At 39.2% G+C, this 25784-nt stretch overlaps 5 protein-coding genes across 5 annotated transcripts; all 5 read left to right on the top strand.

Annotated features, from left to right (window-relative positions):
• The first annotated feature begins 3221 nt into the window (after window positions 1–3221).
• Window positions 3222–5034, top strand: LOC106948974 (formin-like protein 3). The gene is made up of 4 exons (XM_015034895.1): window positions 3222–3553; window positions 3953–4090; window positions 4162–4280; window positions 4441–5034. Exons 1-4 carry the CDS (start codon window positions 3286–3288, stop codon window positions 4975–4977), a joined length of 1062 nt encoding a protein of 353 aa, XP_014890381.1. The 5' UTR covers window positions 3222–3285; the 3' UTR covers window positions 4978–5034.
• A 2159-nt stretch (window positions 5035–7193) lies between these two features.
• On the top strand, window positions 7194–8714 carry LOC106948955 (vegetative cell wall protein gp1-like). Its single transcript, XM_015034871.1, has 4 exons — window positions 7194–7581; window positions 7677–7814; window positions 7882–8000; window positions 8172–8714. Exons 1-4 carry the CDS (start codon window positions 7314–7316, stop codon window positions 8712–8714), a joined length of 1068 nt encoding a protein of 355 aa, XP_014890357.1. The 5' UTR covers window positions 7194–7313.
• Window positions 8715–10712: 1998 nt separating this feature from the next.
• On the top strand, window positions 10713–12348 carry LOC106948969 (uncharacterized). Its single transcript, XM_015034889.1, has 4 exons — window positions 10713–11006; window positions 11086–11202; window positions 11282–11400; window positions 11498–12348. The coding sequence occupies exons 1-4, from the start codon at window positions 10763–10765 to the stop codon at window positions 12254–12256; spliced, it is 1239 nt and encodes a 412-aa protein (XP_014890375.1). The 5' UTR covers window positions 10713–10762; the 3' UTR covers window positions 12257–12348.
• A 1719-nt stretch (window positions 12349–14067) lies between these two features.
• On the top strand, window positions 14068–21084 carry LOC106948970 (schwannomin-interacting protein 1-like). Its single transcript, XM_015034890.1, has 7 exons — window positions 14068–14236; window positions 15970–16079; window positions 19055–19172; window positions 19292–19498; window positions 19872–19995; window positions 20219–20312; window positions 20397–21084. The coding sequence occupies exons 1-7, from the start codon at window positions 14207–14209 to the stop codon at window positions 20446–20448; spliced, it is 735 nt and encodes a 244-aa protein (XP_014890376.1). The 5' UTR covers window positions 14068–14206; the 3' UTR covers window positions 20449–21084.
• A 98-nt stretch (window positions 21085–21182) lies between these two features.
• Window positions 21183–24870, top strand: LOC106948971 (uncharacterized). Its single transcript, XM_015034891.1, has 7 exons — window positions 21183–23444; window positions 23554–23714; window positions 23786–23872; window positions 24041–24082; window positions 24209–24331; window positions 24473–24514; window positions 24634–24870. Exons 1-7 carry the CDS (start codon window positions 23426–23428, stop codon window positions 24769–24771), a joined length of 612 nt encoding a protein of 203 aa, XP_014890377.1. The 5' UTR covers window positions 21183–23425; the 3' UTR covers window positions 24772–24870.
• The last annotated feature ends 914 nt before the right edge of the window (window positions 24871–25784 follow it).

Genomic DNA, 25784 nt, shown 5'->3' with positions numbered 1-25784 from the left:
TTTTTTTTTTTTTGCACTATTACAGAAATCACTTGGGTTTTATTTAGAATTGGAGAAAAATGGTGTCAGGGTGTACATATGCACTTGTAAGACAACCAAAGGTCCCATGATTTCATTTTATGCTCTCTAGCAGAGCTCTGCATGTTTTTAAAGTTCAGTATTGCTTAGATTGTTTTCCCCAGGGTCATTGATGCTCCCATCAGAGAGTGTGTTGCGTCACAATATTCTGTAGTTGCTGTTCCTTGGACAAAAACTTTAAGATTGATAGTGACAGTGTTTGGTATCTGTTGTGGGTAATAACCTGTAAACATTGCATCAGATATAGCTATAGGAAAACGTATCAAACATCTGGTGTCACCAGGTACTAATAAATCTGAAGTCAGTTTCACTAATGACGCCAGATGCTGTAATCCCATCAGCTAATCAGCAGAGCGTTTTGTGAAAGAGGTTTTCAGTCTTGGACATGAACAAATTGGTCCAAATCTGATAAAATAGTACAGAAAAGAAGCTTAGTTTATTCCATCAATTTATCAATCAGTGGGTTTGTGAATTAGCAAACCCACTGATTTATTCATCTATTACTTTCTCTGTTTGTTTTTCCAATCTATGTCTGTCATGAAATTATTTATTCATTCTTTGTTACATTTCAGTTTGAATTTCTTGTGGATTTTCTCAAACGCCTGCCGGGTCAAAACGAACACATCTCATGTTAACTTTTTGGTTCAGACTTTTAACCTAGTTTTTGTTCTTCTTGTCAGATATATGCCTGCATGATGGTCTTCTTCTTCAGCAATATGATTGAAAACCAGTTAATGTCGACAGGAGCGTTTGAAATCACATTAAACGGTGAGCATTTCCTTTCCAGCATGGCTTCAGAGACTAAACCCTAACTTCTTGTTAGACTGTGTGACATCCACAGCCTTTTATTGGTGAAAATGCATTATTATATTTGACGTGTGGAGCTACATGTAAGCAACATTTATTACTTGTTATTGTGCTGCCGCTCCAAGGATAAGAAAAACCCAGCCACATTCAAAGTCTTGTTTCCATAGACGTGCCAGTGTGGTCGAAACTAGAATCGGGTCACCTCCCCTCGATGCAACAACTCGTGCAAATCCTGGACAACGAGATGAAGATGAACGTTCACATGAACACAAGAACGCATCACCACTCCTAACCCTACTTTTCAAATCCTGGCTGGAGCTGAAAGCCCCTCCTTGTACGTTTATTCTGAATTTCTTTTTATGTTCGCTCAGTCTTGACGAGGTGTAACGTGTGACCCACGCCGACTCTTTCTTGTCCCCAGGTTCGAGGTGGGCTTCTCTCTGAGCTGTGAAGTGATGTTTATGAAGGTCTGCGCTGAAGGCAGGAGGACTGCTGGCACAGACTGGATGCCCCCCATCACTCTTCACCGCGCTCCGCAGAGACGTCCTGCCCCTGACGCCAGAGCGGGATCCATGGCAACAGTTTAGGCTGTTCTGTTATGTTCTTGTACTATCCATATTACTGCTGATTTCATCCAGGCAATTAGTGGTCCACTGAGGGGAGATTTAACATCGATTATTGTAGTCTTTAACCTGTTTCATATAATTGACCTTTGTGAATGGAAAAGAAAAAAAAAAATGTTATTTGTACCAACGAGCCATATGTAGAATTCTAAGTGTACCTATCAGAAACGTAGGTAACCGTATCAAAAATAAACCAATTAAGATCTGTAATAATTGTTGTGACAATACCATTAAGACCATGTCTTGGAAAGATTTCTGAATAATTTTTATATTTACATATGTTGGAGGAAGCTATGAATATTAATAAAACATTGTAACAATTTCAGTGTGAAGCTGGGTTAAAGTGTTTCTATTTATCATAGATTTAAAAAGACCAATTACCGTAATTTATCTCACTTGTGTAGCTTGATTTATTTTTTTTCCCTTTTCTGTATCTCTGCTTGCCTAAATGTTGAAACAAAAAGGAGGACAGATTAACCTCTAAATGTTTTATTTTTTTTATAAAACTTTAAAGCATGTTTCTGCAATAATTGAAATAACTTGAGGTCGAGAGAAGAAGCTAAGGGGTCAGGTAAATTTCACCATACTTGAATCTTGCAAGGAGATGGTATTTTTCTGCAAATCAGAATTTATGAAATCAATTTCTATATGTATTTGTTTGTCAATGTGTAATCACATTGATGCTGTTATTCATAAATCCTGATGTCTCAGTGAACCATCTTAGTGGTTTACAGATGAAAACAGTTTGATCTCCTTTGTGCTCATGTTAGGATGTATTTGGGTTCTCTTTTGATTAGGCCAAGCAAATCAGGTTGGATATCAAGATCTAAAGATTCAGGGAGTCTCGTGTATGGTCGAATATTAAAAATGAGCCCCGGGGAGTTGGAAGAGTATGCTATAGTTATTGCATTAAATAAGAAAGATTGTGATGAATTGGCAAAAATACAATGATAAATTATGAACCATATTCACATTCAGATTATTGAATATGAACCATGCTCCATAGATGTTCTGCCTCTGACACCAGAGTTGGATTCATGAATATGAATACATGGGCTTTACTTGGCACCTCAGCAGAGGCTTAAGCTGCACTGATGTAGTTCATGGATGGGTGTACTGCACAGAGCATGGACATTCTTTTCAGTAGATGTCAATTTCTTGATCAGAAATGTTATAGTGTTCTGAAAAGGTGAATTTTTGTTCACCTCAGCTTTGAACCAAAATGATCAAAATGTCCAGACAACACGTGAACTATCCTGAGTTATAAATCTTGAGTTTCAAAGGTATCCTAGTTCACTGGGATGCAACAACAGTATACTGGAATCCGACTTCAACACATTAGCAATATGTAATGCACCCATGTATGAAGACTTTGTCGCTATTAGTCATCTCTTCATCTCCACCAACTTCCAGAAGTCTTTGAGCAGCAGCATGAAGATTGTGGAGAATGTTTTTGTTTTTTATCTTAGGAGATCAATGTAGGTCACACCAGGCATTGGTGAAGATGTTGAATTCCCAGGTTCATTGGTTAACAACACTACCGTCTCCTATTATTTCAATAGAAATATGTTGAAGTATTCCTGCTGGAGTTCAATTTCTGGCCACTCCACCTTTCTCTGCTAAGCTGTAAACTATTCCGCTAATTACAGTGCAGCAGGTCTCGCGACATTTCATTGACTGGTGCAGCACGTGCTGCACTGGGTTTAAGCGGCCAATTAATTAAAGGTTAAATAGCAGGTGACAGTACTGCTTCACAATAGTTAGGCAGCAGAAAACAATGGGTGTGGGACGGAAAGCGCATCCCCCAGTCTGCTTGGTTGCAGCTGTTTTTCTAATGTGTTATTTGGTGCCGCTTGCGGACTGCCTTCGACTGAGGAAAACTCAGAGACCAGCGGTGAAGAGAGGGTCTGTTCATTCTCCCACCTCTATTGTCCAAGAAGGAAAAATTCTGCTTGGGAAAGTTTTCAAGAGCTCGGATATCGACAAAAAGTCGTCAAATAATGAATTATTGGATGACGAATCTGATTATCAGGCAGACTCCGCAGGTATGTGCTAATGGTGTTAATGCTGCTGCTCTAGTGTGGCGTACATTTCAGAAGCGGATAATTCTTGTCGGAGTAACTTGAAGAATTTTATTGTCTTTGTTTAGTAAAGGACTTCATGGTGTGGGTAACTGAGTTGTGATGTATTGCCCTGAAACACTAGTCGACACTACATGATTAACTTAACTAAATTAACCAATAGGGAGTTTGTATGTTCCCCTCTAAAATGTCTGGCTTCCTCAACCTCATGTAGTTAAACCAGGCCAAGCACAGTAGTTTGCTACACTTGCTTCATGAGCTACTACACTTGTCAGGACCTTGGGTTTTAGAGGACCATAACTGTGTAGCCTGTATGCTTTAAAAACAAGTGGGACAAATTTAAGTCGTCTTTTGCTCTTATAGGCTGGTCCCAGGAGACGGACATGGATGAAGCCTCCAAGGAGTTATTGGAGCGCTTGGGGGCATATTTGGATTGTTTTGATGACCACATGAAGTTCAGGTCACTTGGAACAGAGGCTTCACAACTTTCAGTGGTTCAAGGTAGTATTTTTTTTTTATTTTAATATACATAAACAGGTCTGCACACTGATGTAACTTCTTTTCCCCTACAGCAAATGAACCCCCAATACCTCTGGCCATGGTTCCTCCAAGATGTGGCTACAGGATATATGGGACCGCAGTAACATTCATTCTGATTGTTCCATTTAAAGGTTGCAACATTATTCAGCAGGTACCTCAACCCTGTTAAATGTGACGGTCATACATATCTTGCTATGCTTTGCTTTTAAACCACTATAAAGGGCTGACTTCAAACTTGTTTAATGCAGATGCTAAATGCAAACAGGAATAGAGTAACTCTGCCAAAACTAACATTCTGTCTTGCTTTCCAGGGTGGAAATCACATACTCCCTCTACTCTGGCAAGGCCATCCACTGTCCCTGCTGTGTCCCAAACATGTAGGGCCGGTGGTTCCGCCCGTGGGGCCGGTGGTTCCGCCCGTGGGGCCGGTGGTTCCGCCCGTGGGGCCGGTGGTTCCGCCCGTGGGGCCGGTGGTTCCGCCCGTGGGGCCTTTTGACTTCTATTATCATGCAACAGATGATCCTGTTCAAGGCTTCCCCTTCTACCCATTCCCTCATCCACCTCCAACAGCTCCTCCTCCCACTGCAGAGCCAAAAGTCCTCTATCCCCAGATTCCTTTTAATCCAGAGCTTCTTTGGCCATACTGGCCTCAGCTTCCAGAATTTCCTCCTGTCTATCCTTGTCCTCATGGGAAATATCCAGTGCCTGTACAAAAGACTCCCTGTGTAACACAAGATCCTGCCACTACCCAGACTCCTCCTGATGCTCCTGCAACTTGGTATCCTGTGATCTGCCTACCTATTCTTCCAAATGAGCAACATTTTCAAGACATGTTTTATCAAGGTTAGCTTTGAAAAGTTGAAATGTTTAAAATAAAAGGGACTCGTCTTTGGTTGCAGATCCTACAATGTGTAGTTTTTTTTAAATTTCTTTTCCCTACAGGGTTATTTCAGTTTGAAACTGAAATGGAAACTAAAGTCTGACATGGGTCAAGTTGGACATTTTTGTTGAAAAGAGTATAGTCTATGAAAATTGATAATCGGACTACAATCAGTTGTAACTTTGCCAAAAGTAAAACTTAAAACCTTCATTATGTCCAACCACTTCGTGGAGTGGGATAGTGAGCAGTCAAATTATGAACTGCTTGGATACAGTGATCTGACACTGCACCCACCATGCCTGGTGGTGGTCAGAGAGCCCAGAAGTGCTGGTGCATTGCAGCCTTGCCTCTGGTGGGTTGTAGTCCAGGGCTACAGGCCAGTAACTTGCCACTATCAATCAGCATGTCAATGTGTGTGAATGAATGACCATGGATGCTTTGGTGTCCTCTGGGCTTGATACAGTGCTATACAAGCCGTTTATTTTTCAAATGTGCAAGAGATCAACAATAGTTGAACAAAGGGACACATTTTCTCAATCAAGTCTAATTTCTGATTGAGTCTGGATTTTTCAGACTAATTTGATGTAAGATTGAGTTTTCTCAAATTGTGGCTTGTAATAGATTTATGGTGACTTAGGGATATTGGCACATATGGCTATCTAGTATAAAATGTATATATTACCTTTTGATTTTCCTTTGTTCAGTATTGCTCTTGATATGGTAACTTAATACAGTGTATTTGGCTTTTATTCTAACTGCACTTATTTTAGTCATCCACTAGATGGAAGCAGAGGGAAAATTGTAAAGTTGGGGACTGCCAGATTGGGCACAGTTCAAATATATATATTTTATTTTTAGACCTACTGGCACTGTAAATAGTGTTCACATTTTGCCACAAGTATACAGAACTCCCTCCTTCCTTAGAAAGACACTTGTAACTCTCAAAGGTTAACACATGATTAAAATGCTGCAGTGCTCTACAATATGCTATGCAAATAAACTATTACAAAGGTGTTGAGTTTTTATCCTATTTTCCTTACTTCACTAATACCAGATTTTTAAATTACTTCAATCTTCTTAGGCCTGGCCTAAAATTACTTTGCAAACATTTTCCAAATCTGTCAGATTGTAGAAATATCCGTCTAGAGTCCTCTTTAAACTTTTTGATTTCAAAACTAAATTTTTAGATTTAGTTCTGAACTGTGGACTATTCCTACCATTTTTTTTATTTTTGTTTTGGATGGAGAAAATATCTTGATCTTTACCTTCAATCATACGGTGGAAGGTTTTGAGTCCAAACTGACTATTGTTAGTTCACTTTGATTTCAGCACACAGTTCCATCTGAAGAAACACAAATTCAGATCATGACACTGCTACAACCACATTTCACTCTAAGTGTAGTGTTCTTTTAGTGATGTTACCCAAGCAGAAACAAATGTCTAAACTGCATACAATGGTGCATCAAGAGTATTCGTCTAAGTATGTTCACACATTAAATTATCACAATTTTATATTGCACTTTTGGTGTGATATAATTTATAGATAAAATTAATAGTAAATTTAGAAAATAAAAGTCTTGAAACAGTTTCTTTAAACAGCATGTGATACAATATTTTCAGTTATATAATTCATATAAATATGCAAATATATCACAAAATTTTTTTTTTTTTAAAAAGCAATTGTTACACAGTTCTGTGTCATATAAGGAATTTATTTAATAAAGTTAGTGGCGTAGGACAAACATTGCAGGTTGACCAATCAGAAGTGTGGCTCTGTTTGATCATACAGTACCATGTCGACATTGATTATGTAAAACCTATACCCTTTAATTCTGAAATATTCCAATGTTAGTAAAAAAAAAAAAAAAATCAATTCAAATTAAATTAATGATTTCCAAATGTAATAATTTTATGATCCATTTAATGAATCACGCCCATTTAAATGATTATAGATTAAAAGGTGGCAACCTTTTCTTTATGAATGAATCTGGTTATTACTATTTTTTAATTTATTACGCATTTTTGTCACTTCATGGCTCCATTCTTTGTTCGAAATGCTGTGCAAACGCGTCAGCGTTTAAATTATCCAAACGTAGCTGTGACTTAAAGAGCCACGCAGTGGCAGCGAAACTGTTCAGACCAAAAGGTGATCAGGTGTTGCCAGTCCCAGCTGATTACACGCCGCGTTCTCTCGCACCATTTCATTGGCCGCTGCAGCAAATACTGTCTTTGCCTCCAAACGACAAGTTATTTTAAAAAGGCGTGACAAATCAATGCTTTACAGAAGTTGCGCAGGGTTGAACGATGGGTAGAGGAAAAGTGAAAAATCCCGCTGTTTGTTTGGCTGCAGTTGTTATTCTGACGTGTTACTGGGTGAAAACTACAGACTGCTTTCGACTGAGGAAATCTCAGAGACGAATCGTGCAGAGAGAAACTGGTTTTCCTCCCTCAGGTCGAGTTCAAGAAGGAAAAATCGTGTTCGGGAGGGTTTTTGAGGTCCCTTATGGAAGCGAAAAGCACTCTAAAAACGCTTCAGTGGATGATGAAACAGATTATCAATCAGATTTTGCTGGTATGTATTTCACAAATGCTTAATATAAGGAAGGTATCTCTGGCCTGTACTAATCTTGAATGACAGTTTTTTTTCCCCCTCCCTTTCCTTCAAAGGCTGGTCTCAGCAGGCTGACATGGAAGAGAGCTCCAAGGAGAAATGGAACCCCTTAGCAACCTCTCTGCATTGTTTTGGTGACCACATGAAGTTCAGGTCACTTGGACCAGGAGCTCCACAACTTGCAGTGGAGCAAGGTAAAACAAACATGTTCAAAGTAAATTTGTTACTTGGAGTGGGTATTAATATCCCCCCACTCCACAGCACATGAGCCCCCGATGCCTCTGTCCATGGTCCCTCCAAAATGTGGCTACAGAATGCATGGGGACCCAATGGCCTTTGTTCTGATGGCTCCGTATGATGGCTGCAACATGATTCAGCAGGTATCCACAATTTGGTTTAAAATGGCTTGTGTTGAAGTAAAACTCTTAACTTTGCAAGATGTTGGGATAAATTTCTGAACTTGGATATTTCTTATGCAGTTACTGCTTTGCATAAAACTTAATGAAATAAATGTAATATTCTGTTCAAATGTAATCTGTTTTTATCACAAGGGAGGAAATTACATGCTACCACTACTCTGGCAAGGCCATCCTCTGTCTCTGTTATGTCCCAAACCTGCAAGAACTAAGGTTCCCCGGATGCCGCAGGTTCCCCGGATGCCGAGCCAGCCTTACTTTGACTTTTATTCTCATCTCTTCCCTGCACCGGCTGAACCTGCAAAACCTGTGCCACAACCTCCAGAACTTCCCTTATACCTGTATCTGCACCCTTTCCCACCTCAGACGACTGCCCCACCACCTACCACGTCAGTACCTAAAGTCCCATATCCTCAGATTCCCTTTCCGCCGTATTTCCCCGTCCCATACTGGCCTCAGTTTCCAGAATTCCCTCCCTTCTTGCCTTATCCAACTGAAAAACCTCCAAAGTCTCCAACTTCAGGACAGAAGACGACAGCAATTTCATCTAAAACTACAGAGTCTCCTGAACCTACCCAGGGTCCTTCTGATGCCCCTGGACAGTTGTATCCCTTGGAGTACCTACCTGTTGTTCCAAATGAACATTTTCCGCACATGTTTTATTCTCATAAAGGCTAGTGTGAAGCTTTAAAATAAAGTTTTGAAAACACAACTTGTGATTTGTTTGTATTGAGGTAAATTCATACTGACATATAGGGGGTATTTCAGTGCTTCCCCAAAAGCCTAACAAGCTGGGATGTTGTGATTAAAATTTTGCACACTAAAAATAAAATTCTTACTCTGGGTAGATTAAGTATTTTCAAAATTGATCAGGTGTTTCTCAATGTTGCTGCAATTATTCATAGACTGTGATATCTATCTTGAGGCCAATGAAACATGGCTCGGCTCTCAAGTAGATGAAGTCCTACTTCTGACAGGATTGGGTGGAACAAGGCTTTTTTTTTTTTTTAGACAAAACTCTAGTTGTATGCTCACTTTACTCAGCTCCACATTCTAATGAAGCATGTCTGGGTTTCATTGTAATGTCTCTATAATGCTCTTTTATATCTCCAACTGAAATCTCAAAGGGCACATTCACACTCATACAGATGACAAGCTACTGGATTGAAGTTACAGCTGCCTTGGGGCAGGCTGTATGAAGCCTTTTTTTTTGTTTTTTTTTTTGCCATTGGATCTTCTGACCAACGCCAGCAGACAAAGTGCATGAAGTGTTTGCCCAGGGACACAAATGGACTGGGAATCAAACTGGTGATCCAACGATTGCAGTACAAACACCCACTGTCGCCACCAAAATATAAAATTAAAGTTGTATCTAGTTGTGGTTTGGGCTACATTCACAGTTGTCTTGATGCTCCATTCCAATTCTCTTGCTGAGTTTTTTTTTTTTTTGGTTTCATTCATACTAATTAAATGTGACTTGTGAACAAATTTACAACCACAAAGCGAAGAACGTAGATGTCACACTGTTTATGGAAGTAATCTCGCTGTTTATGGATCGATTTAATTTATTTAGCAATTAGTTGAGCTTTTTTTTACAGCTAAAGCACTGTCAAAATCATAACCAAAGGGAAGGTTAAAAAAAAGCTCAACTAATAGCAATGGCCTTTATTGTGCCACCTTATTCATGACTAAACAATATTTAATGTATTAGAACTTCTTCTGCAATTACCATGTTGCCAAACTTGTTTGAATACAAAAAAAAATAGATTTTTTTGGTATATAGAAATTAAAAATCATACATATTTACAGGTGGAGAGTAATCAGTTACTTTTATTTGTAATTTTAAAAAAGTTACATTTCACCAAACTTTTACTTGAGTAATGTCTAGTAACAACTCAATTTATGGTGCAGAGGTCATACATACATACCCACAGTTTGATACAAGGAGTCTGCTTTTTTGATCACAGTACACAAGATTTCTTGTTTCAATGTTAATTATCTGAACTTTGCTGTGCTGTTTGGAGGGCAAGTGAATCTAGAGTATATATACGAGATATACTCAAACGGCAACATGTTGCCATCTGAAGTTTGGTTGGTTTCATAGGCTTCATATTGAGAAGAACTGAAATTTAGATCTTGGTTTCTTGTGCCTTTGTTGGTTAATTTATGAATACATTACTTAATTTCTTCACATTTATTTACCCGTGGGTTTATTTCTTTCAATAAATGGGAAACAGATGTAATCAAAGTGTTCAGTCGGAATATTCATTAAATATTTGTTCTTTTTTTTTACTCTTTGGTCATGTTTTGGATGACTTCTGTTTGCATCTACTTGAGTAAAAACATTTTAAAGTTATGCTACTCTTGAGAGTATCTTTTGGGTACCCTACCAATTTTTACAGCTAAAGTTATTTGAATTGCATGCTGATTTGTGTGAGGTCATGGTTTTTAACGTTCTTGTCAGCATTAAGATCTTCTTCTTCATTGATTTTAATGGGGGGTGATGTCCAACCATTCAGATCTCTCTTTTGAGCAGATAAAAAAAGGGTATAATCTGGAACAGAGGCTAAAGAATCACCAGTTTGAACCTAATTGACAACAGGGGGTGAGCTGTGGCTGATTGGTTGATTCCTTAATTGAATCACCTGGCACTTAGATTGCATGTACTATTTAAAAGGTGTGCCTGAGACGTTATCCATCATACTGAACTGTTGTGTTTCCTTGTTATGATGGAAGGTGGTGTGTGGCGTAGAAAATGGAAACCGATAGCTGCTGCGCTGCTCTTGTGTTCTTTAGTGCTTGGTCTAACATTTTTTAGCTGGCGAGAATTAACTAAAGCACTTAAGGTGGGGAGGAGTTCCAAAGTGGAAAATGCTACATTTAGTGGAAAAGAGTTTGAGTCGGCTCCTTCTGTGGCTGTTGGTCCAAAAATGGGATTAAATAATTCCTCAATCCAAGCTGACACCAATGGTAAGCCACTTTTCATGTCTCTAACTGTAATTTACCAACAAATGTTAAATGTTTTTTTTTTGTGTGTGTGTGACCGAAGCTGGTGTGACTACGGGAGATGAATGGAGCACCGCTAACTCTTCACTTCACTGTGGCCCTAGCAAAATGAAATTCAAAGTGATGGGCCTGGGTGCTGCTGAGCTACAACTGGACATCGGTAGGAGTCTCTATCGCAATTATTTAAATTGTCTAAACTTACTTGGTTAACTTTTTTTTTTTTTTTTTTTTTTTCGCAGGCAACTCGGAATATGTACCGCTTAGCCAGGTGCCTGAAGCTTGTGGCGTCTTGGTGAACCAGACCAAGCTTGGACTTGTTCTACTTGTTCGTTATGACAGCTGTACAGTTTTACAAGAGGTAATTTTGCTCCCACTGCCTTTGAGACTCAACTTGTCTCTACAACTGAGTGTAAAAGCACAAGGCATTGTGTAATTTGACCTGTTCCCTGTTTCAGAATGGGACTTACATCTTCACAATGAGATGGAGGGGGAGTGGAATTAATTTAACCTGCACCATTTTTCCAATTTCTGAGGTGAACGCAACAGAGCCTGCTCTTTTAAAAGATGATTTGCCTCACGATTCCCTAAGCCTTCATCGTCTGAGACGCCATTTAAGATGGCGTCCCATGTATTTTCCTTGTAGTCCACATAAACGTTATCCACTCTGCCTGTATACCCCGCCACCTCCAACTACGACCACCTCGCCTCCTCCCACCACGACTACTGCTGTCACAGCTCGCCCAATTTATAAAAATCCCTACTTCTGGAAAAGACTCCTTGCACTCTACCCACTGTATTCTCGCTACTTTAAAGAGCAGGCTCATCCCCTGCAATCCTATTACCATGCTTATAGACGTCCAGTGTGGCAAATGTATCCCCAAGCAGCTCCGAAGCCTCAGGTAGCTAACCACCCCTTCTACCAATTCATGGATTACTTTACTACCACGATGCCAACAACTACAGCCAACATGCCAAGCAGTTACTGCCCATACGCTAGAAGGACTGGTCCTTTTGACAGGCTGTTTTTTGCTCCAAGAATGTCATTTGGACATCACGAAATGCCAGACGACCAGCAAAATGTGTCTCCGCAGATCAGCTCTGGATACCAAAGTCTAGAAAATTCTGACTTGTTCTGGGAGTCATTCCCTTTGCTTTATCACACTGCAAGCCAAGATGATCCATACCTTGACTGGGAGGACATAACTCCTAGATAAGTGGCAATGCTCTCCTGTAACAGAAGCTGAACTGTTCTCCTTTGTAGGTGCCTGGGTCTCCTGAGAGTTTAATAAACATTAACTTTGAACAATGTCTTGTCTGGGGATTTGTTTTAAGGTGTTTACAGCTGGGATCCAGAACTCCAATTCTATATTGTACTGAAAGACGGTGTTTACTGATGTACACTCTTGCTCAATTGTACTGCGTTTTGAAAATCTGATTTTAAACGTGCTAGCCAGTAGTATATTGACATCAGGGAATTGGTTCCAAACACCAGATGGCATCAATTTCCAGATAAGTGGAAATCTTGTATTCTACAACTCTTTGCCTCTACATTTGCTCCAAATTTTGGAGCCTTGACTTGGGTTTGGTTGACCATATTTTAGACAACACTCTCATTGGTCCTTTACAATGTTCAAATTTGAGTTTTTAGTAAACTGTAATCCATATTGGCCATGTGAATATATTTATAAAGCTACTTTTACATTAAGTTTAATTCTAATTTACTAATCGGCAGGTGTTACTTTATATTGCAGAACATGTGCGCGGTCACCCCATTCTGTCTCTTTTTATACATTTCCGCATGGTGCTCTCTCCCTTGGGCGCCCTCTGATGCATGTGAACGAGGAACATTTACACTTCACTGAAACTGGGCTCCATGTGACGGCGAAGAATGTGCAACACTCTGGGAACGGTGTCTTTTCTGTTTCTCCATAGTCCCTTGGAATAGCTGTGTTTTGAGTGGCACTGAGCTCCAAGACGATCCTAAATACCTTTTTTAAACGAGATGGACTTAAGTTGGTATGCATAATTCAAATATATGAAGGAGCTTTTGGAAGTCGAAGGTTTTTTTTTTTTTTTTTTTTTTTTTTTAATCTTTAACTTTTGCTTGAATTTCACCTTCAACACCAAATTTTGACTGTTCCACACAGTTGGTCTTTCTGGAAGGATATGATGTGGATTTGGCAGAATTAGAAATGTTCAGAGGGGACACACCAGGCCACTGGTGGGAGGACGGTGACGGCAGCAGGGATGCTCAGCACCACGGAGGACGCTGCATGGTTGAGAGCCCCAGCTGGGCCGATGAAGTCCAGGACATCTTGGTGCCACAAGCTGAAGGCTGTTACTGTGGGGGACGATCCAGGCTGTCCAGCATCTCTGTGAGTGACTGAGTTACTGCTTCTCAAATATGTGCGCACAATGTAAAAGTTAATATACTGTTCTTGAGAGAATGTCCCTCTGTATGCTGGGTATTTTTAGTTCTGCGCAGATGAATGATGATTCAAGATGCTTTGATCGACCCACTGCTTCACTGTGACACAGCACTCTGAGGGCAGAGCGTTTTAGTACGTTTGAGCAGATGCATCATCCGCTTCCTCCTCCCTCTTGTATGGCAGATTGTACTTTAATCCGTCCACATTAAAACAAAAACTGGAGAGGATCAAGGAGACAAGTTGGACAGAAGGGTTAGGGTCATGTTAGTGTCATCATCTGTTACAGAACCTTTTTCAAATGAATCGGGGCCTCTCTCGTTGTTTTGCCTTCCAGTGATGCAGTCTCATTCAGGACAGAACAGTACATAGTCTGACTCAATTGGAACTCGACTCCTTCACCAAATCTACATGTCTTGTGTTTTTATTTTCAGCAAAGGAAAGACGGAGGCTAAACACAAGTGAGGAAGATGGAGGCACAGATAACAGATCAGGAAAACTGTGGCAGCTCTATCTCTCCCCTCCCTCTTCCACTCTCTACCATTTCTGTCTCCTCTTCTGCTTCCGTCTCTTCCCACACTTTCAACTCCTCCTCCTCCTTTCACTCTCTGATGCCTCTCCCCTCCCTGTGCTCTCCTCCCTCACTCTCCTCTCCTTGCATGGACCTGCAGTATACGAGAGCTCCACTGCAGTATAGAGAAGGGCAGAGCCGGCCGTGTTGGTACGATGCGTTAGAAGATGGTGCATCAGGAGAAACGCGTTTACCAGGTGTGTGGATTTGGGTTTGCGTTGGTGCGGGGATTCTGAGAGCAGAGTGTTTGTGACATGATTTTCACAGATATGGGGGATAGGTATCTGCGTAATGGGTGTGCAGCTGGAGATGTCAGCCATAATGGATGAGTTGGATGTCTGGAAAGGGAGTGGATGTTTTCACATGATTCCGATTTGTGCATCTCTCAATAATCTCTCACTTTTTATTTATATCAATTTAATCCTTATCTGGATTAACATGATCGTAAATCATTTTTGCGTCTTTGTAGTGACACTTGTCTTTTGTAAATTGCATTGTTGAAGGCTAAAAATAGGTTGAGGTGGTTATTCGGCATTACTGTGGTGTCTGGCGTTTTCCATTCCATTCATCAATATGTGCTTACTATGTTTCAAGGTGAAAAATGATGTTAGTGTGAGGAAGTGGAGGGGTCGGGGGGACATCTGGCCATCTGTTGTGGGGGAGCAAAATTGTAAAGACTCTCACCTGATTCATGCTCTGACATCACATCCTCATCTGAATGTGCGTCACAGAACCTGAGGTGCAGCTATATAAAATTTTGTGCGAGTCTGACTGAATTTGGATATGATTTTTTTTTGGTTAAATATTTAGAGTCACTGGAGATGATTGTTTTGGTGCTAAAAAGGAATCTTGCACTCTAATTTGATTCCAAGACTAAAAATAAAAAGACTATCTCCAAAATGAAAGGGTTCCTCAGCTTTCATACCGTACGGGAATAGGATAAAAAAACAAGTGTAGAAATCTAAAAGGAATGACATGAAAGCTGAGCTAAAGAGTTGAAGCTGTGAACAAATGTCTCAAATAACAATGTAAAAGTACGACTGGCCTGATGCATTGAAAACCTTTGTGACCCCTTACAAACTATTGCTTATCTGAGGGATCCTTGAATATAATTTATGCAAGACTTGTTGAGAAATACACCAGCTGATGGTGTTTGAGCTGAGAAAATCTTTTTAGGACATGTGTACAATTTGGAAAGTCGCTAGCCTTGCTTTTTCATTTTTCAAACAGTGCCAGAATGTAATGCACAATTCAGTGTTATATAGAAAAATCAATAGAAGAGTGCCATCTAGTGGACCTTTGACTCTCCAGCAGGAAATTTAGATTTTTAATAACATATTTGTGGGTTTTGCTACAGTTAAAAATCAAAACTGCACTTACCACAGGTTTGTGTTTAAATAACATGTTTCTCAAAGTGAAAGATTAAGAAAAATGTAAGCATTCATTCAATATGAATTAATGAATAAATAAAAAATAAACATACAAATTGTAAAAAAAAAAAAAAGTATTCTTACCCTTTCTGCTGGTTTTTCGTGTTTTGTCATTTTTGAAAGTCTTAATGCGACGCAGAATAAAGTTAATACCTTTGATATTCATTCATGACAGCAGCTCAGATGTGACTTCTTGTGATCTACCGGTCTATATATGGAGAGGCATCTGAGAAACTGAAACTCTCAGATCTTTATCATTTAAATCACTGAAGAAATGTCTACCAAACATAACCTCTTGAAAGGGTAAAAACACTATTTTTGAAACCTTTAATCATCCCTAATATTATTATTCCTAGTAAAGCCTTTGTAGCTGTAACCAATCAGCTCAGTCTCTGCTAATGTGTGGGGGAGATGAGTGGATGTGGCAGTGTAGGAGCCACACTTTTATTAATGTCCTTTATCATTCATGTGTGCTTCTTTTTTTTTTTTTTTCCTGGTAGGCTCAGAGGAATGAGAGAGAGTCAATCAGGCAGAAACTTGCCCTTGGCAGTTTCTATGACGACGAGCCTGTCATCTATACCAGCTGCAGCAAGAGCACCCCAACCTCTAGGTAGGATTCAGTCTGTGTCTGTGAGTGACTGTGTGTTTGGTTTGAGTTTGATCAACTTACTTTTTTTTATTTTTATTTTTTTTTATTTTTTTTTTTTTACTAAATGTAACAGAATTACTGTTCTGAAACTGTCCGTAGCTAACTTGAGAAAGGGGTAGGGTAGCATTAATATTTTGTAAAGTTTCTTTTTTTTTTAAAGTATGCATTCTTACACTGACTTCATACTTTAGTATATCACTTTTTAATGCTACTTACTCCACGAATTCAACATATATTACAAAAGGATATAATAAAACTCCTGTTCAGTTTTGGTTCAATATTGTCAGTGGCCAACATCTGGCCACCATTTTCTTTGTTTGTTTTTGTTTTTCCAGGACTTCCCTATTAAGAACTGACTTTTCAAAACAACAACACAGACATATCATTATAAAAATGAGCTAAGTCACAGTGTCACTTCCTGTGCAAAAACAGAGACGAGCATAAAAATAAACATTAAAATGCTGATCTGACACCACAAATAAGAAGTTAAAACATGACAGAAAAAAGCTGATAAAGTAATAGCTGAACGTCATTTTCCTCAGTCCTGATTAAAAGAAGTCAACAGTTTCTGCATACTGTTTTCAGTCTTTTTTCCCAGAGCTGCAGGGCATATGAAATAAATGCTGCCGTTCCTTGTTCAGTTCTGCTCCTCAATGAACTGACTAAATGGTCTGATGACCTGAGGTGTCTCTGCCAAAACAGCAAATCTCAAATACATTCAGGTATTATAATGCCTAATAGAACAGCAATAAGGATTTAAATTGTATATTTTTACTAACAGGGAGCCAGGGCAGTGACATTTTGTGATATAATCCATCTTCCTGTTTTTGCTCATGACTCTGGCAGCAGCAAAAATTCAGCTTTGTCAAAAATCTAATTATCACATAAGACAAATTTTATAAAGGATAGAAAGGTTAGCCTCTCAAGGGTGACGTTTATCCTATCCCATGCTTACCATTCCTGCTTTTTCCTTCTATTCACTTTTCCATTAATATGACTATAGGACTTCGTGAACAGTCATCTCGCCTTCTGATTTTTTTTTTTTTGTGTGTGTATTTTAAAACGATTTGATGATATGTAACAAAATATTTCATTCTTGGAACTTTATTTTTCAATATCACCATGGGCCCTATTTGTGCAGATTAATATTTTAAAAGCAGAGCAAAAGAGAGTACTAATTAAAACACAAAATCCTAATGATTCATATTCCTAATATACCTAAAGTACTCTGCTAATTTTTTGACCAACCTGTGCTTTAGGTTCTTCCATCCATCCAACACATTTATCCTAAAATGATACTATTTATCAAAGTGTGTTGGATTTATCATAGGGTTTAGCTCCAACGTCCTCAGAGGATAAACATGTTGGTACAGTGCTACCAACTGAGCCTCTATGCTGTTCCAGCTTCAAACGCCTGTGGAAATGTATTTTGTGAGAAACAGAACATAACTTAGAAGAAAATGTTAAAATAAAAATTGTTGGATTTTGACAGACGAAAGTGTAAAACAGAAAGTAAGACGCGTCCTGTAAGGTCAGGTTCACTTCAAGGAGACGGACAGGAATCCCTCCAAGAAAAGCAGAACAAAGAGGTTCAAGTTTGGGAAGAACTGGTGTGAGCAACAGGGTGTTTATTTACCCTCTGACATTTTGCAGAGGAAAATATTTTGACCGTGGCATAACGTTCAGAAAACATTGCCTGTTTTGGTTGTCAATCATCCTTTATCTCCCCTTTCCAGTTATGTTTTCACACTTCCATTTTGTAGACAGCAGCTTTTCCTTCTCTTCCTTTTTTTTTGTCAGCTAAGATTTTATAACAAAAACCTTAACACAGCCTCATTGGTGTTATTTACATAGTAACATGATGGTTGTTGCTGTCCCCCAAAACTGACATTTCACATTTGTAATTGAGGTTTTGGAAGGCGTGCAGTGGAAGGAGTTGCTTGACATCACGGCTAATAACACACACACACACACACACACACACACAAAAAAACTCATAACACCTGTGACAATACTGTTTTGTCATTTCTGGTCAACAAGCAGCCTTGACCTCTTGTAACTTCTACACACTATTTTCCACCCTGTTTACCTAACACCAAACCACACCTACCCTCTCACCCAGTTCACTCTTTCTCGTTAACTTGAGGAAGCGCTCTGTGAAACGAGAAGTGATGCGTGATGCAATCCATTAAACTGGGATTGTGGTATGGGAGCCACGTGACCCCCAATATAGGTACATTATCATAGGGTTTAGCTCTAAGTGGAAATTCCAGCTCCACCTCATCCTGTTTGTGGGATGTATAACAAATTGTTCTGATCCTGGTTGTTGAGTAGTTTCCTTTCAGTAGGGGGTTGTCGTGGTGAGATATTGAATGAATAGCGCATTTATTGTTTGGAAAAACTGTGGTTGGGGGACACTGTGAGGTAACTAACTTAGCTTTTTTTTGTTGTTTTTTTTTTTTCTTCTCGATAATTACTTTCAATTTCGTTCTCTCCTAATGCTTATCGTGATAGCTTGAGCTAAAAATTTGTTTTAGATCCTGGGAATTCAATTAAGGCTCTGCATACGCTTAAGTATTCCTGATTAATTTATTAATTAGCTTTAACATTTATGTATTTACTTTTTTTAATTTTTTGCAGTCTACATTCCACAGCTTTGGCCAAATTTGTTGATGTTGTGTTCAAAGCTATTGGTGGTAAAAAAAAAAAAAGGAGAAAAAAAAAGCTATTTGGGGAACAATTCAAAAACGATTTCTTTTTCACTTTTTTTTAATCTAAACATCTAATTTCCCTTACAATAGACTTCAATCTTCCAAATTTTGAGGTTTTATTGCTGTCTTGTGCAAAAACAAAAAGAACACACATGGAGTTAAAAGTTTTCCCTTTTAACTCCAAGTTTGGTGTCAACTAAAAACCTTTCTTATTTTTCCTATCAGGCTGCAGAGCGGGGTGAATCTGCAGGTTTGCTTCATCAACGACAGCAGCAGCGACAAAGACAGCGATGCTGAGGACAGTAGGACCGAGACCAGCTTGGACACGCCGCTGTCACCGATGGTATGCACCAGCAGATACTCCCTTAGGCGTCCCCTAAGCTCCCCTCGTGCATCACAGTCGCATAAAAACACACCCCGGCTGCTGCGACTTTCCACTAATTCCCTCGCTTCCCCGTGCAGAGCAAGCAGAGTTCATCACTGTCGGACCGGGACACGGCGGAAGAGGACTCGGATCCGTTGGACGACTGCAGCAGCTTCTGGCGGGTGCAGAGAAGGCTGCAGGAGGAGGCACGGGTGGCGCTGGCACTGGCTCGACCCATGGCTCGCATGCAGGTGGAGGTGGAGAGGCAAATCCAGCTGCACAGACGTTCGCCTGTTGCCGACCTGGTTAGTCAGCGAGAAAGAGATAAGATTCATTGCTGCGCCTTTTATGAGACAATAAAAGATCCACAGCTAATGAAAAGGGGAAACAAGATGGAAATGGAATGGCTGCTTTTACAGTAAACACAATAAAGATGACATTAGGGACTTGCTGGGCTTCAGTAAACTGTCAATTGTCTGGTTTGTGTGTGCGCGCGTGTGTGTGTGTGTGTGTGATGCAAGAGAAAACCCCTGGTAAGTGAAGGCCAGCATGTTTGTCCCACTGTTTTTATAGATGGGGAATATTTGCAAGGCCCATTTAAAGTTGACGAATTCTTGAAAACAACTCGATTTTGCTACTGTTCTGATGCGCAACAATTCGTTTGTATGCGTCTTTCAGCTCCCTCATCTGCCCCACATCAGTGAGGGGTTGGTGAAGTGGAACCTGAAGCACGGGGACATGAGGGACATGAGTCTGGGACAGCTGCAAGTCATAACAAACGACTTACACTCACAGATTCAGAGTGAGTACGTCACACAAGCATGCATGTAAGCTCTTAGAAACCAGAGAAATGGGAGTTCCATGACCTTCCAAATTTTGTGGTTACCCATGTCAATGATACTTAAAGGCAGTCATATCATAATTTACTCTGGTACTTTAGTGGGCAACATATTAGTAAACAAAATTATTTTCAGTTGGCACCATTTAGGGGCTTTCTGACATAAAATTTTGATCATCTCGTGCAGATCTAAACGAGGAGCTGGTGCAGTTGTTACTAATGAGGGACGAGCTGCATGTGGAACAAGATGCTATGCTGGTGGATGTAGAGGACCTAACCAGGTATTCTTCCACTTTGTAGCAGAGATCCAGTGTTTCAAATGAGTGAATTTACGTGCCTTTAACTTTCGCTCTTCTCTGCTGCAGGCACGCGCACAGCCATCAGCGGCACCAGACAGAGAAAGCGGTCTCTAAATAAACATCCTTATCCACACGTGTCCTTTTGCACGCCATCCAGCCTCCCATGCCACAGACTGTTGCCGGTGTTTTGTGTTTTCACTAACTCGAGCCATGGTCGTGATGTTTGGAAAGCCCCCACTCCCTCCCCCCCCCAAAAAAAACAGGCCTATAGCATGAACACGCATGCAGTTTATCGCATCGTGTGACTCAGTCAGAAAAGCCCCAAACCAAAGTCAAAAGAGAATAAAGTCACTAATTTAAAAACTGGCACAAATGAGTTGGTGCAGGCTTCTCATTCCCACTAGAGACAAGTCATGTTGTATAATTGTTTGGATGAGGGGGAATCCTGTTGCCCAGTTTGTATTCTTGCCATTCTTTTAACATTTGGTGAATTTTGCACAGATCTCTTATTTTCGGGAACAACTCTCAAGCCTTGTTTTCCCTTTTCCTTTCAGGACATTGATTTAAACCTCTCAACGTGCCGCACCAAACGCTTGATTTTGTTGACGTGCTCTGTGTATTTGTAAAGTGTATCATTTATTCCACTATGAGCACTGTATCAAAGCCGTTTCATTACTGAAATTCACTTTTAGCATCTTCTGCTTGCAACAGATTTTACCGTTTTGTTTCTATCGATAGTGCAAGATAGTTTAATAAAAATAAAATAAAAATGGAGTCGTGTAAAAGTACAAGCCTCCAGATAGGAAATATGCAAAATCATGTTTTATGCTTTATTTGCTTATGCCGACCATAAAACATGTCAGTTCCATATTAACACATAAGAGTCAGAGAATAATCTATTTTATGTGCGTACATGTCAAAAGAGACTTTATTTAAAGAATGATTAAATCGATTTAGATGTTCGGTGTTTCCACACTCAGCTTTCTAAGAATGTCTATTCACACAAAGATGAACTTTATATTGTTTGCTTCATTAAGAAATGTACTGTACAACGATTGTAATAACAGATCCAGTAATAAATGTTTCAATTGTGAACTGAAGTGAGCTGCATTCAATTGGATTTCAGAGGAATTTGTTCAAAATGAGTGCTTTGAAAGTTTCAGAAACCACTAATAGAATGTGCGATTTCCTTGAAACCGAAAGGCGACGTGACGTCAACTCTCATTAACACATGTATTTCGTACTTTTAAAAACCAACCACTGCTGGGTTTTCGTCCTCATTCACACATTCACGCTTCTGACTGTGCGACAACTTTTGAAAAAGGGTTACAGGAAGCACGCGGGAAACCACTCTGATGAGAATAACTAGGTAACCTACAAAAAAAATGACATCAGACATTAAGAAATGGCAACTAGGGAAAATGGGGCTGAAAATCAGGCTAGTTACAAAAGTGGTTTTAGGTATAAGAAGACACTTTTGATTGGATGTTTTATGGGCTCAACAATGCTGGTTGGAAAAGCACTTAACACCTATAAACAAGAAGAATGAGGAAAAATATAAGAAGCCATGGGAAAACCAAATTTAACTTAAAAGATTCATTCGCAGCATATTTCATTGATTTAAATTTAGTTATTTAAAGGAGCAGTATTATGCATGACCCAGACACAAAGTGGCATTTTATAGAACAATCAAAGAACCGTTATTATACAAATGCTGTACTGTGTAGAGCATAACATAATTTGACACAACGAGGAACCAAGAACAGAACCTCTCGCACAGAATATTCATCTTGTTCACCAGTGCAAATACCGATTTCTGATCAAGATAATATCTGGCCTGCAACATACTGTCAGCATGCGACTTTATCTGGCAAAAATAAATGTGAACTGCTATTGAGAAGAGTAGAGATCAATAATTTAGGCATAACACCAGCTGTGTCAAATCAGACTGATATTTTGAAGCGAGAAGGCGCGCTTATTGTGCCACGTCGTGATGGCCGTTAGCCAGGAAAGGCTGCTTGTTGGTACAGCATTTTGAGAGAATGTTGCAAGAAGAAAGTGTAACAGAGTGGCAGACATTCAGTCTTATTCAACAAATTAAACTATGAATTCCAGTGAGGCTTGTTTGTCTGATTAAAAGTACAATTTGAAAACTGTAAAAGTCTTTAACCAGGTATTAAACATACTTTTATGAAACCCACATTTCTGCATGATAACCGTATGTTTATTGGTCTAATGTAATATTCTAATCCTAAATGTAAACCCACAGTCATCAGTCTGTGTCTAATCAATATAATGTGTTTTACTAGAACTAGTTTACTGACATAAATTAACTTTCAATAATATTCCAATTTACTGAATACAATAGTGTAATTGCACTGTGTGTGCTAGAGTAATGAATAGCATTAAAGGGTTATTTCCACATTTTGTAATTTCTGCACTTGAGCTGTTCTGGTTCAAAGTCTACAACAATTTTAAACATTTTATTCTATATGTCATACCATAAAAAGGGAACATTTTCAGTTTTCCTTTCATGAGAATTTCTTTATTATTGTTATTTTGACTGGATTTTTGTTTCAGGGTCAATATAACCATAATACACAACTGCATCCAATAAAAGAGTGACCTGTGGCCCTTGTGAAGCTCAAGAGCGTCTGCACAAAAGTGTTTCAATTAGAACGTCTCATTCTTCAAAATGTATTTGCTGCTTTTTTATTTAATGAAAATTTTTTTCTTTCTTTCTTTTCTCTTACAAGAAATGAAATACATCCAGCTTTGCTTTGAAAATTTTTGAATGGAGAATTGTGAGGCAGTATGAATGTGGAGGGCGAAAATAGCATCAAATAATATTCTCACCCTTCCTTTCAGTATAAATGTCAATGGTTAACACAAGAGTAACCTCACAGATTTGCTAATGTTATTTCCAGTTTCACCCTGACCTTCAATCTCTAAAGGAGGAATGACGTGACAAAGCACTTTCAGTTTCAAGAAATAAATTTAAAAAAAAAAAGAGAAAATCCCTACTTAGGGTATAAAACCCTTGAGGATGCCTGAGTTGAGACAGATACGCTCAGAGAATTCAACTCAAGTCCAGGATGCCACTCATGAAGCTCTGTGAGTATCAAATGATTTCTCTGTGTATCTCAGCAAGAAAATAATTAGAAGACTAGAGTTTTTAACATTACTGTGTTTATTTTGCTTTTTGTTTTTCTTTTATTACCAGCCTTCACTCCTGTGCTGCTGCTCCTGGCACTCAGCTGCCCTGCATGGGTGGTCAGCCGGTCACTACCACTGACGCCCAGCGGTCAGATGACCGACTCCTGTGTCTTTTATGCACGGATGCTTCTGGAAAACGTCACAAATCTTCTGGCGCCGGACGATCCGGTAGGTGACTCGGTGACGGTTGACTTCTACGTTGCTGCGTTTGGGGTGCTAAACCTCTCTGCTCCCAACAGACAAGGATGTTCAGTGGGTTGAACTGCACCAGGCACAACATGCAGCTGAACTTGAAGACCAACACGTCCACTGTGTGTTCGCCACAGGTACAGACAATGACATTGGCATTGCTTGGCGGTATTTTTGACATTCGAATGATTTATTTATAAAGAGAAGTCACAGAAGTTGTGCTGCATATCAACTTTTTTTTTTTTTTTTTTTTTTTTTAAATGAAAGTGGTTTTAATGGGTTTTTGTAAACTGTTTGTCCCACAGGGTTCAGTATGCTCTGGGGAAACTACATCAGCGTTTGATCGGGTAGGCATCTAAATAGCTACCTAATAAAGTTTTATGTGTTTAAATATATATTTTTTCTGTCAATAGAATTCAAGGCGTCACTTTTCTTGAGTCTGAAGGTGATGTTTTTGTTGTTATTCCGTGCAGGAGTCATGTTTGAAAGACATCGGGACCGACCTGAGCTACTACTACAACGTTCTCTCCAGTCAGCCGGATTCTGATGGTACTCTTGGTTCTTCTGTTCTCCTCCCCCTCAGAGAGCTCATGGAGGTTTGTCAAACATTATCACCATTGCTTTTTGAACTGATACTTGTTGCTTTGTAAGCATTTGTACTTCTTTTCATGCTGCAAACTGAACTCTACGGAAAAAAAAAACTGAAGTGATTTCTCTCTTTTTTTTGTAATCAACAGAATTGCTTTAGCTCATCTCTAACAGACTTGAGCTCAAAGGAGGTAAGCCTTAGCTGTTCTCTCAAAAACTAGCGAGAAACATATTTCTGATAAACCCAAGCACAACTTTACCAGACGAGCTGCTTCCACAAAGCCCTAATGATGCCTCTGTATTTCTTCAGGCTTCTGTGGACCATTCGAGCACCAACGGCTTCAATCAACGGAAGCTCCTCTGCAAGATCATGAAAGGCTTCCACGTCCGCACCATCACGATCAACCGAGCCATTGGCTACATGAACCTCGGTGAACACACTAACTGAACCCTCACCGATCTCCAGAGCAAGAAACAAGCAGCAAGGAACCACTTCTCAAACAGTTAAACTACACCGTGCTACTATAAAAAAAAAGAAAGAAAGAAAATCCAACTCTAAAAGAAACACTGAAGTCTATGTTTTATAATGGAATATTATTTATTATTTTCTTTGTAAGTCTGTGATGATTCTATTTAACATCAAGATGATGTGTGACAGTGTACTTTTATAAAGTATATTTTGGAACATGTGATATTTACATAATGTAATAATGTTTTGTTTTTTATTCGGGACTATTTATTTTAACTATTTATGGTGATGTTATTTACTTGGTTCTAAAACTGATCAAATAAACTTTATTTTTCCTGCATGATACCTGATGTTCTATCTTGTTTTTAAATCATTGATTCTCGCTCGTTTCGCAAGACAGAATGATTCAATTTGGAATGAAAAATGACAACTACAGTTAATAAAACCTAAATTTTATTTAAAAAAAACAAAAAAACAAAAAAGAAAACTGCAGTGCCATTCAAAAGAATGCATTCCCCCCCCAGAGTGTTTACATTTTGTCACATTTAAAACTACAATCCTCCAGAAGTGTCAGATGTAAGATAACACTATTTTCAGTTATTTTTTTTTTTTTAGCAAATTAAAATCCGAATATGTATCTGTATCTGTGTGGAACCATAACTACAAAGACTCTGCACACTACTACAATTTATTTCTTCACAAAATTACTCATGCTCAGCAAAACCGACTAGGAGGCACACGTAAACATCAGCTTTCAATTCCTGCCAGAGATTTGAAATTCGATTTGGGTGTGAATTTTGACTTACTGAAACACATTAATATTATTTAACACTCCACTGCAGCTCTGGCTGTACATTTAGTGTAGTTGTCCTGCTAGAAGGTGAACCTCCACACCAGTCTATAGTCTTTCATAGCCTCTAACAGGAGCTCTTTCAGGACTGTCCTTTGTTTTTCTTCACCTATCTTGCATTAACGTCGGCCATCTTCCCTTT

The sequence above is a fragment of the Poecilia latipinna genome, unplaced genomic scaffold (genome assembly GCF_001443285.1).
Source record: "Poecilia latipinna isolate Pla-1442-1.1 unplaced genomic scaffold, P_latipinna-1.0 Scaffold316, whole genome shotgun sequence".
NCBI classification, from domain to species: domain Eukaryota; kingdom Metazoa; phylum Chordata; class Actinopteri; order Cyprinodontiformes; family Poeciliidae; genus Poecilia; species Poecilia latipinna.
The sequence above is the reverse complement of the archived record's forward strand: the minus strand, read 5'-3'. Positions and strand labels throughout refer to the sequence as shown.